Genomic DNA, 12,559 nt, shown 5'->3' with positions numbered 1-12,559 from the left:
TTGTGGTTGAGATGAATACCTGTTCCTAACACACAGCCTGTACATGTTGCAGGTTATTGTACACAGATTCAACAGGTGTTAACTACTCAAACCAGACTAGCAGGTTAAGTTTAAATTAATAGGTCTCTGCTCAACAGGGTTTGTGGCCTTTTGACATTACTGGGGTAGCTGCAATGTTGTTTTGACACACAAAATATAGTATAGAAATCATTCATAAACATATCAAACATTGTACATGAAATCATGCTTGAGACCAAACAACAAATAGCGGATAAGAAGGCATGAGATCACAGGGTTTAATGTAGTAATGTTGACCCTATTTTGGCTATTACCTGTTGAACTTTTCTTATCAAAGCTGAGTAGTATCAGCCTCATGGGAAACCTATATACTACATGTGGATGTAATCACAATTTGTGAGGCCTGAAGTTGGGTTTTCTGCTCAGCCAATTCATAGAAGTTTCTGCAGCCAGAAAAAAAACGATTGGGTAAAAGTGTGAAGCCTGATTAAAGCTGAGTTGAGGGAAAGCAACCATGCCAGCTGAGATTGACAGGCTGAGGGACCCTCCAATCAAGACAAAAATGCCCCCAAAATACTTCTTTACGAGACTTACTGTGCTGTTAGTGACACAATCACTTTAAAAATCACTGCTAGACACATACATAGTGACATAAGGTACTGACGTTGCAAAATAATCTAAGAAGAGGCAATCTTTGTGCAGAGATTTTGGACATTTTCCCAAAGATTTCTTGGAATACAAATCTACTAACTAAAATCAGCATTTAATTTTGGTGGTTGCAGTTTTGTTAAAACTGTGGTCAGGACAGGTGCTGACCCATTCATAGTCTTCTCTCGGGTTATTTGAGGATGAATTGGGTTTGAAGGGCTGTGCAGAGCTACCACCAAGCTGCATGGTGTGATTGCCGCGAAGAAGCAGAGCTGACATGTTATCACTTCCCTACAAAGTGGTTCTGCCTGGGGGTTGTAAGGTGCTGAGAAATGCCAAGGGAGGTGTGAAGGTGTATGAAGTATGCAGATTAGTATAAAGGTGTACCTACATGTAGACAGACAGGATGACAGAATGCTTTAAAAACGGTAGATACTGTCGCCAGATAGGTAGACAGATGGAAGGGCGGGCTGAAGGATAAACGAACAGAAATATGTGATAGCGGAATGATGATCTAAACAACCACTTAAACACAATCACTCTAATAATAGGCTATAATTAAGTGGGAGTTAAGAGGGAGTTATTTGCTGGATGATATTCTGAGATTTAAACATACCAGATAAGGTAAATAAGTCTTGTATTCAACAGTCAAGCAGTAGGCGAATTCAAAGAGTCAATTATGCATATGCAATACCGTGTGCTACTGAGCATGGCCAAAGCCACTTTTGATTCCTTTCATATTCAGATGAGGAGAGAAAATCCCATCCAAAGAGAGAGAGAGAGAGAGGGAAAGAGAGAGAAGGGGAAGATGCTGACATGTCTACAGGCAGCAGCAGAGAGTCCTAGTGTCAACATGAGAGAGGGTGAGTGACACGCCACTGAGAAGCGCGGGCGGCACACAGGTGTCAGCGAGCACTCTGCCCAAGGGCCAATGGCGCTTACGAGACAAGGCAGAGGCGTATAAACCTTGTTGTGCGCCACAGGGGCCACTGTTACTGTGTCGCCTCTCCTACTACCTCACCTTCTCTTTCTCTATTCAGGCACGACGGACATGCCGGGAGACACTAGGAGTGACCTCGCTGAGTGCAAGTCTCGGCTAAGATCTGTGTTTTTCTGGTGGGTGTGTAGATGTGGTGCTCCATGAGGGTCTTGGATGGTTGACATGAGTCATTTAACTGTAATGCACTCACTAACAAACATCATCATAAACAACATACATACATACACGCATATGTGTTGCAGCTCAATTCTGCCGGGCTGCTGATCGTGGTACGCTGCACATTTTGCTGAGCAATTATGAATCCGTCTAATTCGATAACTGTTGGGGTGTATGTGCTTGAGAGTTTGTTAGTTAGCTATTATATCACCCTGGTGTTAACTTGTTTGTTCCTGCCTGGAAGCAAGTCACACAGAGTGACAAACAGAGACCCCCTCTACTAAGGACTGCATACTAAGAAATGCATTTCAACTCTGTCTGGAACAAGCAGACAAAAATGGAAAATACTGTTGTGAATCTGGAGCTTATATTTTCTAATAACACCACAGTTTCCTCTTACTGATTTTGACAGCAAAGGCAAAGTCAGTTCATTTACACAGCATAATTTACACAGGAAATATCCTTTCAACCTGAACCATTTATGCTACATTTGAATCCTTAAAAGTACTTATAAGCAAAATATAATTCGGTGCCCAATGTATTTTTCCCTTTTCAAACACTGCAGTCCATTTGAATCAAAGTTCAAGCTGAAAGAGAGAGGGTACACCACCCTTCATATAATGTAATATTATTTTGGAGTTTGAGCTGTAGTGTGTTATTGACTGAGGGGTGAACTTTAAAGATTACAGGTTGTGTGCGGCAAGACCAAAGAGGGACAGAGTGAGAGGGAGAAAAGTAAACGAGAAACAGAGATAAAAAAGAGCTATTACAAGATCTTGAAACCACTCCAGATATTCAGAAGGGGAAATAATTCAGTGTCTGAAAGCCAAGGTGTCACAGAGCTATTTCATTTGGAAAGAGTCAGATTCTGTACGTAGAATATACAATACTGCAATTGTGGAAAAAGAAAACACCCAGCCACTGTGAATACAACATCCAACTGGACCACAATGACATGGTGGCATAAAGGTTACTGCATTAATGTTGCCTGTCAGAATTACAGATTAAATTGCATTAACACATCATTCAGCACGCAGAGGCACACATTCTCCACAAGAGCTCTGTGCTATCCACAGCAATGCATAACTGCTACTGAAATTCAAATGCTCCATCTATAGTCTATTACAGTCTAAACTGTGACGGGGATCTATCAGAAAAAAAGTTCCAATGAAATCTGTCAATAATGACATTTGCAGAGTAAAAGCAACACTGTTCGTTGAACGACGACTTTCGTCACTTTACAAAAATGTATTAAAGTGTTTAAGTCTAAAGGCAGTTATCTAAACATTTCGGCACATGAAACCTTTCTGCATGGCCTGATACCACAAGAAATAATTGATTTATTTTTCATGTGTTTGCTTCTGGTGAGCTCACTACTGACATCCAGAAAAATAACATGCAAGTGGTGAAGTCTGTAATTATATACATTTATGAATAGGTACGTGCACCTGTTTTCAATAGCAGAAAATCCTGTATTTTACTACTACTACTACTTCATTTTCCCAGGATGAAATCCTTGATAAAACCCTTGATAAAACCCTTGACAGTAGCACAACATAAAGCCTAATCTCAGAAGCTTTGTGTTAGCATTTCCTTCCTCCTTCTCCTCCTACGTACTATTTGGTCTTCTTCCTCCTAAGTGTTTTGTGCAGCGACCTTCTCTAAAGTGTGGATTGATAGATACAATAAAATATACACATATAAGCAATTTCTGACTGCCAGTGGGCCGAAAGACGAACCAAAACAACAACAGCACTGGCTCTGGCCTATGGTTTTATTTGGAGGGCCAAGTGAGACCAGAAGCAATTTAACCCAGCAAACAAAAAAAATGAGCTAAAAGTTGCTCAAAGCTACATTGAATTTTCAATGGGATCAGCAGTACTATCAACAGGGAATAATTATTTTATTATTAATATCAAAGATTTTGTCCAATAAAGCTTAACGAAGCATTGGCATGTCCTGTCCAGTGACATTAATGGTTATAGTGGTAGTGGTGCAAACATCACACATATTTAACTTTTGAAAGGAAAAAAAACAAACAAACAACAAGAAACAACAATTGCTAACAACAAATATTTATACAGTTAATAAATGTATGCTGAGCCCACAATAACAATCCACCACAATGTCAGTCTGAGCCTGCACACGCTGCCATCTCTCATTATCAATTATTTTGCAAATCAATCTTGACAAGAAAACTATGTTTACAATATGTTGTACTTTGTATTGTTTAATAAGTACATAATGTAATATACTCTTTAAGTGACTAATGACAAATTGAATACGTGGTATATGAGGGTAATTTCAATTGGGATACGTAATTTAATTCAGAAATTTCTGTTTTTCAAGGTATATCATAATTGCTGAGACACCAAAATAAGGCAGTAGCCCACTTATTAAAGGATAGAAGGGCAATTACAAAATCATTTTGCATCACATGCTCTCTAAAAGTAGTTATTTGTTATTTTATTATGAGTTAAGGGTAAATGAGTTCTTTCAGCTTCTCAGTATTACACAGCTTATGCTAAATATGAAAGCCTGCGGCTTACAGACAATATTATCCCCTGCTACTTCAATTCATAACTATTACTATACATTTTATTCATATCAGTTGAGGCTTCCTTCAATTCCTACATTTGTGTACAAATTAACAATTCATCACCTCCTCCAGCAAATGCTCTCTCAGTTGTAAAACAAATTTGACACTAGCAGATATTAGCACATAATGTTTACGAGCTGCTGACTCACACTTGTTAAGAAGATTTAGCAGAAATTAATCTGGGTCTAACTCAGAAATTCAACATTTCTGACACAAAATAATGCTTAACCAAGTATTCACACTAAACTATCATCTTCTATAACACAAGGAGAAAAAAATGTTTACAACCCCTGATCATGTTCTTCCCTCAGCTATTCCTCTGATCACTTATCTTGCCACACCAGACCTCAGCATTTCTTTTGTATTCTTGGTGAGCCATTTCTCTGTGTTACATGAGAAAGAAAAGGCTTCAATCAGAAATATCTTCTGGAGGGCAAGATGGAAAACAGTAGCAAAGCTGGAGAAACAGCATTTGCTGTTCAGTCAGACAGTGTGTACCACTCAGTGACAGCTTAGCCATGTCAGCCCACAGGACATTGCTTCACATATCACCCACTGGGTTATTTAGCACACAAGAGGAAACCTTGCCAGCAAATGTTTTGGATGCTGGTGGATGAGTGTGTTGTCCAAACTGGGCCAACAGTTGAGACTTTCAGTGTGATATCATACAATGCCATCCTGCATGTTTCACTGTCAAATTACTTTTCCTGACTAAATTATCTATCTGATACACCAACACCTAGAGGACTCACCCACAGAAAGACATTAGTGCCTCTCTAACTAGCAGAATGCTGTGAAATATCACTAACGGAAGTTGTTTGTTGGACTGGCAGACACCCTATTTTAATGTTTTTTTTCTGTTGTGGTGTTTATTATTGGGGAAACATTTGGGGAATTATAGAGGAACAAATGACTTGCATGCCACAAAAATGAAGCAATGGTGAGAGCAGTCATGTTAGATGTAAAAGGAGCACTTTCATTTGTACTGAAGCTTATGCAACACCTCATACAATGATGTCCTGCGTCACCATCACTCTCAGTAATTTAGTATAATGTGACAGCTGACCCCTCTAGCTGCAAATAGCATGCTAAACACTTCAGAAATCCAAACATCATCAAACATCATAATTATTCAGCACCTTGCACAGCTTTACCCTGTATCCATACATGCTGTTTATGGTTAGTTACCTGTAAAGTTAATGTGATAGGTGACACCACTTTTCTTCCTTGGCTTTCAGATTCGACCTTTAGCTGTTATTTGGGATGTGGGCAATGAGTGTTACTTGGCATGTGTTAGACAGCCAAGTGATGTCTGCTTACTTAACAGAGACAAGTGAAAGGTCAGTGCTCTCCTGGTACTTAGAGGTCCAAGGCTCAGAGCAGCTGAAAATCAATCATGCCCTTCAGAGGTATGACAGAGCTCCACACCTTAGATTTCCTAGGAGGAAGGATATCGGGATAGATAGATAGATTCATAGAAAGATACAGAGAGGGTTGAGATTCCTTTTTTTTTAAATGCAGGTTTGCTGTGAGGTTTGACGACAGTGTGTGGGAGAGCACACTGTAGGTTTTTTACATCTAACCCTTTAAATGCCTGGCAATGAGCATGGATGAGTAGGCTGTGAGCACCTCTATCACTTGTAGACACGTCTAGCAAAACAACACTTGCAAGATGGCTGCCAATAAAAGAACTGTATGCTATGAAAGCATGTCATCTTCCTAATTATGTGAGAATTACAGCCTTCTCTGAATTGGAAATGCAATATGGATGGATCTGTTTTCTCTAAAAATGATGAATGCTATTTTCCTCCGGATGTCACGAACAGTAGATGGAGGGCACTGGGTTGAGGAGCTGTCTCCCTTCTAATCCTCTAAAAGCAGCAGCATCTTAATTTGACAAATAATGTATTGCTTTCTGATTACCGACTAATGGTCGTGGAGTCCAGTGTGGCTGGTATTTCAAGCTACAGGACATCTATCTACTTCAGGTACTGTGCAGCCATTTGTGAGTCAGACCACTGAGAACATTAAATCAGTGGTCACGCTGTGGTCAGACATTCACAGGAAATTTACACAGGCTGTCTCTATGGTCCATTAACATCAACAAAACTGCAGAAAAAGAAACTGTACAATATTACACAGTTTGATTTATTACCACTGACATTCACATTAGTGGACAGAGTAATAGGTAAAAAAAACATTTCTCAAAGCTGAAGAAAGATGTATCACTATTTCATATAAAACACTAAATTTAAGTGTTTATTTTAGAGTTTGAGCTGTAGTATGTTATTGACTGATTGTTCATATTAAACACTTATTTTAATATGAATGTGCATGTATGCATGGGGCAGCAAACACATTTTTTACACAGTAATTTTAGCATCCTGTCAACAATTGTGTTATTAGCAGGAAGTCTAGTAGTAACAACATGTGCTTGATTGCTGTACTACTCAATGTTAACACTGTTTACTATGCTAACAATATAACTAAGAGCATCGCTAAATAATGGGCTCTAGTGCTATTCTCAGGATTGCCACACTGCATATTAATGTGACAGGTATGGCACAACATCTGCTGTTTGCAACTACAGCAAACTGTTGTAAAGAGAATAAATAATGGCGTGACATTTCACTCGCATATGATATTCCCCTTCAATCAGTAAACAGGCCAACTTTCAAATACATTGCAGGGGTAGCAGGTATTAAAAAGGTCTATCAAGTTTTGGACACACACACACACACACACACACACACACACACACACACACACACACACACACACACACACACACACACACACACACACACACACACACACACACACACACACACACACACACACACACACACACACACACACACACACACACACACACACACACACACACACAGTATTTCTTATGATACACTATATTCAGCAATGTATCCTATACAAAATATATAGTACTATGTAAAATATAGTACAATTTGAGCCAAAAACGCATGCACAGAACAGATAACTAATAACCATTTAATTACATTGAGAAAAACTCAACCTAATCAAGTGAGGGCTCTCAGAAAGAAAAAAACACAAAAATGCAAAAATGAGGACATGCACAAAGAATCACACATATTCACACAGACAGAAATGCACCCCCTCACTGAGCAGAAAATGAAGGGATACTGTAGTGTGAGGAGAGAAGCGAAGGGAAGACAAAGTAAGAAAGAAAATGACAGAAATAGATATAAGCTAAGAGGAAAAACTCAAGGGATGGGGTGGGGGGTTGAAAGGAGGAGGATGAGGAGCACACAATGACATACTCTAAGGTGGCGGGGCCAAAGTCTCATGTGATTTAGAGTAGATTTAGGAGGGCAATTGCTGTGGGAGAGATAAGCAGCACGGAAAACTGCTCAGACCACAGGTTTGCAACACTGGGCTACAAAATGTAGCGTCCGTTTACGAGGGTGGATTCACAAAGTGGGACCATCTCAGATAGCGCCTTACCCCTCCTCATCTCCAGTCTTACACACACACACACACACACACACACACACACACACACACACACACACACACACACACACACACACACACACACACACACACACACACACACACACAGGGTAAAATAAATATTAATTCCCTTCCCACGTGCCCAGTGCTGAAGCCTTCCCCAAGGGCTGTGTCCGTGACTGCCATATAAAAGAGTCATTCAGTGGTTTAATGATGGGGCACAGAAAAAAAATGTTCTCCAAAAAATTCAGACCAAAACTTAATATCTTTGTCAATATCATAAACTATAAATTATTCACATATTTGATATGAAATAAAAGCAGGCATTAGAAAATACATTACATGAATACAAAATTAGTTAAAGCCGCAGTGTAGGATTTTTGTATATTACTAGTCTATAGAGATGCATGATTAATTATATTATCTGTATGCAGTATCATATGACCACAATCCTTTTTCCCCTTGGCAGCATCAACACCACATGACACACCCTGCACAGACAGGGACAACATATTGAGAGGACAGAAATGAAAACACATCGACTGTGAAACAAGGTGAAATGATAAAGACAACAGTCTAAACTACTAATCAAAATTGAAGCAGATGACACAGCTGCAAAGATGAAGCTAATGCCCTGAAACATACAAGAATCCCTTCAAATAAGCCTGAGGTGATAGGGGATTACAGAGTCAATCACTTATCACCTGATATAACTCCAATCGACAGAATTACATTGAACAGATAAGACAATGGTGGCGTTGTTGATACAAAGCTATGGATTTGGGAGGCTGTGGTTTAGGCCAGTGTTGTTAATGGATTGCTGTACAAAGAGTGATTGAAAAAAATATTATACATGAATACTAGTCATGTTATATTTAGAAAAATATCTGTGCTTGTACCTTGCTAGATGCTTGACTTTCTTCACACCATACTTCATGTAGTGCATTTAGTGTACTCTCAGTTTGAAAATATTTGGTAAAAATGGCTCCCTACGGTATTACATGGAGGGCTTGATGAGGACACTCAATAACTCAGCCTACTTGTAGTCTTCAGATCTAAAACAGCTTCAACACCACAGGCAGCCGTTTTATGAAAGGAAAGTCATGAATTTCTATACATTACATTTATACTTCACAGGAACACAAGGTGGCCTGCTCCAAAGCTTTAAAAAGCAAGTGGAAGCATGCTGCTACCAGGGATTAAAGCAAGAAACAATTTGTGAGCCTGAATGTTGTCCAGGAGGAAATATGTATTGTATGTATTGAATTAAGTATTTTATGAATTTAAAACTGCTCTATGCCTGAAACCAGTCATGGTGCCTGACAACTTTAAGCGCTGTGCTACAGTAGCAACTATAGTATGAGCCATTTATTTTAGCCAACAATGACTGGGAGCTCCTCATTTCCCTCTGACAGATGGAGGGGACCAACCATAAAGCAGGAGCAGAAATCATTAAGTCAGCCAAAGCCCTGCAGAGTTGTTTTAATTGTGTGCTCTGGAGCTGCAGGCATAGCTTACCTGAATGCGGCTATAACTAACTGCCTTCATAGAGACAGACTAGATCTTCTGTGGACGTTTAGAGAGTGATTTGTGTTCAGAGGATTCCTTGGGGAGAGGAATATGGGGAGAGATAGAGAGGTGAAGAATGAGAAGACAGTTCAGTGTAGAGCAAGCAGATTGGACCCTCTCTGCTGGAGAGAACCCTGTCCAGCAGGAGATACTCAGGCACCTGGCTAATGCTTTCACGGCTCATAATTTACAGCAGGTCTGCCACTGTGTATGGTTAGCATTGTCAATGTGACACTCTACAGTGGTCTGAGCCTATGGTCCCAACCTTCTGTGTGTGTGTCAGACAAGGCACTCATTCAAAGCATTAATCAATGGCCTTTCTATGGCTATGCTGCTGTGCATGTATATCAATCACTGAATGAAGCTGAGCAACAGGAGAACGTGAGCACACACACAAAGTGCTGGATTACAAACCACCAGGAAGGTTCTGTTCAATGCACAAATACACACTCACACTGAACCAAGCACACATTCACAAAGGACAGAGAGACTAAACACTTCACCAACAGATTTTTTCCCCTAAGCTATCAGGACTATAAACTCCTCACATAGTACTGACATGCATTACCATGCACTTACTGGATATGATTGTGTGTACTATGTTTCTGTGATGATATGATGAATCTGTCCCTGTATTGTGTCATGATGTCTGCTATTGCCAAATTATGTATTTGTGCTGCAGAGTATACCATACTGTACCAGAAACAATTCTGTTATCTATCCATCTACCTATCCATCCATGGGCAGAAAGACATACCTATGCATTACCAAAAACACACACAGTTCAACTGATGTTTTGACAGGTTACACAGGATTTTTATTCCCTGTCTAATACATAAAGGCATATCATATTCTGTTGTGGAAGATTGTCTGCCAAGACTTCCTACCTTGACTGACATGTAAGCTAGTAAATCAATTCACTTAAAACAAGCTTTACTTTAAGCTCCCAGAGACTACATTGTGTCAGGCAACTTTGCCATCAGACCTAAAGCTTTACAGTCTGGCAAGAATCTCCTTAATGCTTCAGACAGGTAACCTCCTGCTGTACAACATGATGTACTGCAACTGTTAATGCTAGCACTCATAATAGGAGATTTTTCAAAGCGGCTTCAGCTTGAGTGTTAATAATCCATGTATACCTTTAATTATAAATGACTTCTTGGCCTCCTCCTGAGTCACAGTAACATCAGTACAGACAAACTCCACCCAGCCCTGGCACAGTATAGCCGTAAACCTGGTGTATGGCAGCCCATCATCTTGAAGAAATATAGATTATGTTTCCTCGTCCTGCATCTCTCTCTGCCAGTTTAATAGTCTAAACACTTAATCTTGCCAAAAGAGACTCTTAATAAACTCAGAGGGAAGCCGTGCTTTGCCCTCAGAGAGAAACAAATGTGGTTTACAGCGCTGATGATCTGCAGCATCTACCCTGAAGCTCTAATACATATTTATACTCAAAACTCATTAATCAGTCATGCATAGAAAAAAAAGAGCATGACAAAGACTGTAACACAGTATCAGAACTAGGGCCACTTTACTGAGTGTTGACGATTATACAACAATAATGCACAAAACAGGGATCATTATTACAAAATGATAAATGCATGAAGAATAGTGACTTCACAGCCATTAACTGCAGTTCAAGGAAGAATAAATAATTTACAGAATGGTTAAATATTAATGTAAGTATTAGAGAAGCTGAATGGTGGATGTGAACACAAATGTAAGCCTATATCAAGGTATCCTTAAGATACCTTTGTCCACTTCCTGCAGTCTTTCTCACTCTGTCTCCCTGTCTGGCACTACAACCTAACTTGCTGTTTGGTGTGTGAATTTACAGGCAGGGACAGCTGCATAACAGTGTGTTAAGGAGACTTACTTGTACTCTTCCTGCGTGAAGATTGGAATGCGGGACGGCTGAAGGACAGTGATCTCCACCAAAGTACTGTTAGACTTCACTGGCTCCCCATCATCATAGGCTATAACAAACAGCTGCAAGGGGCATGACAGGATACAAATAAGCAACACACACATGCAAATGCAAGGGAAAAATTACTCTTTTTTTTAACCACACCATTACTAACTACACAAATAAATCATTTTTTAAGGTTGCCAAGCAGTTTTTTGTAGACATACTCGGCATCCTAATAAAGACAGACTGCAAAAAAGGATCTGGTGAGCAGCCTGCAAAACTCCCAGAGAATGAGTATGAATGTATTGATCTACATTCATACACTGTGGAGAATGGGGCCTGGGGGAACCTAGGGATGTGTGGCGGAAGAGAGGGAGAGATAGACAGAAAGATGATAAACAGACAAATGCACCTGCTTCAATGTTCACAACCACCGATATGCTTAAGCAGGGTCACCTTAAGTTGGTAAAATGTCTATATATAACATATATTTGTTTAATCTATAAGGAAACACAGTATCACTAATCACAGACATAACAGAAGCAACACGATCAATGAGCCAATTCAGGACACACAGAGATAATGCCCTAAAAATATTCTTCACATACTGTTTATTGAGCCTGCAAATTATATCACACTGAAACATGACCAGCAGAACAATGAACATTAAATATGAGACATGAATTATTCAATGCAATGTAACACAACTGTATGTTCTTGTATTTCTAAAATTGGTTTCAATTTGAACGATGAATATGATTGACATTATCAGTTACACTTGTCTTTGTTATTGTGGTCATCTTATTATTATCTTTAATTTATCAAATCACTGTGACTTTTTAAACCTGTTTTTTTACAGACTGACTCAACACTTTTCTTAAACAAAAGTTTAAAGTACTTTATTTAAATCAAGATTAATGATTCTAACGTCATGAATAGCATCAGAACACTAAAATCGTGTTTGTGTTAGTTGACTGGCATCAGCACTTTCATTCATGCTTCACAATCACTCAGACTCTTTCATCAGCGGACTAGTAACATCCAGTCACAGTCATACAGATGCGCGGCGGGCCGTTATAACAAACAGTTATCACTGTTACTCTGCTGACAATGCTTGCTGCTACAGCTCCCTCCAGCACCCCAACATTCCCACTCATGTGCTTTG

At 39.5% G+C, this 12,559-nt stretch overlaps 1 protein-coding gene across 1 annotated transcript in view; it reads right to left on the bottom strand.

The window, feature by feature from the left end:
* The window catches only part of LOC133992184 (protocadherin-15-like), a 149,116-nt gene that overhangs the window by 39,906 nt on the left and 96,651 nt on the right, over positions 1-12,559 (bottom strand). The window contains exon 23 of the mRNA XM_062430890.1: positions 11,362-11,474. Within this exon, the coding sequence (XP_062286874.1) occupies positions 11,362-11,474 (113 nt within the window). The remainder of the gene's footprint in view (positions 1-11,361; positions 11,475-12,559) is intronic.

The sequence above is a fragment of the Scomber scombrus genome, chromosome 12 (genome assembly GCF_963691925.1).
Source record: "Scomber scombrus chromosome 12, fScoSco1.1, whole genome shotgun sequence".
Classification (NCBI taxonomy): Eukaryota; Metazoa; Chordata; class Actinopteri; order Scombriformes; family Scombridae; genus Scomber; species Scomber scombrus.
This window is presented reverse-complemented; position numbering and strand designations above follow the sequence as displayed.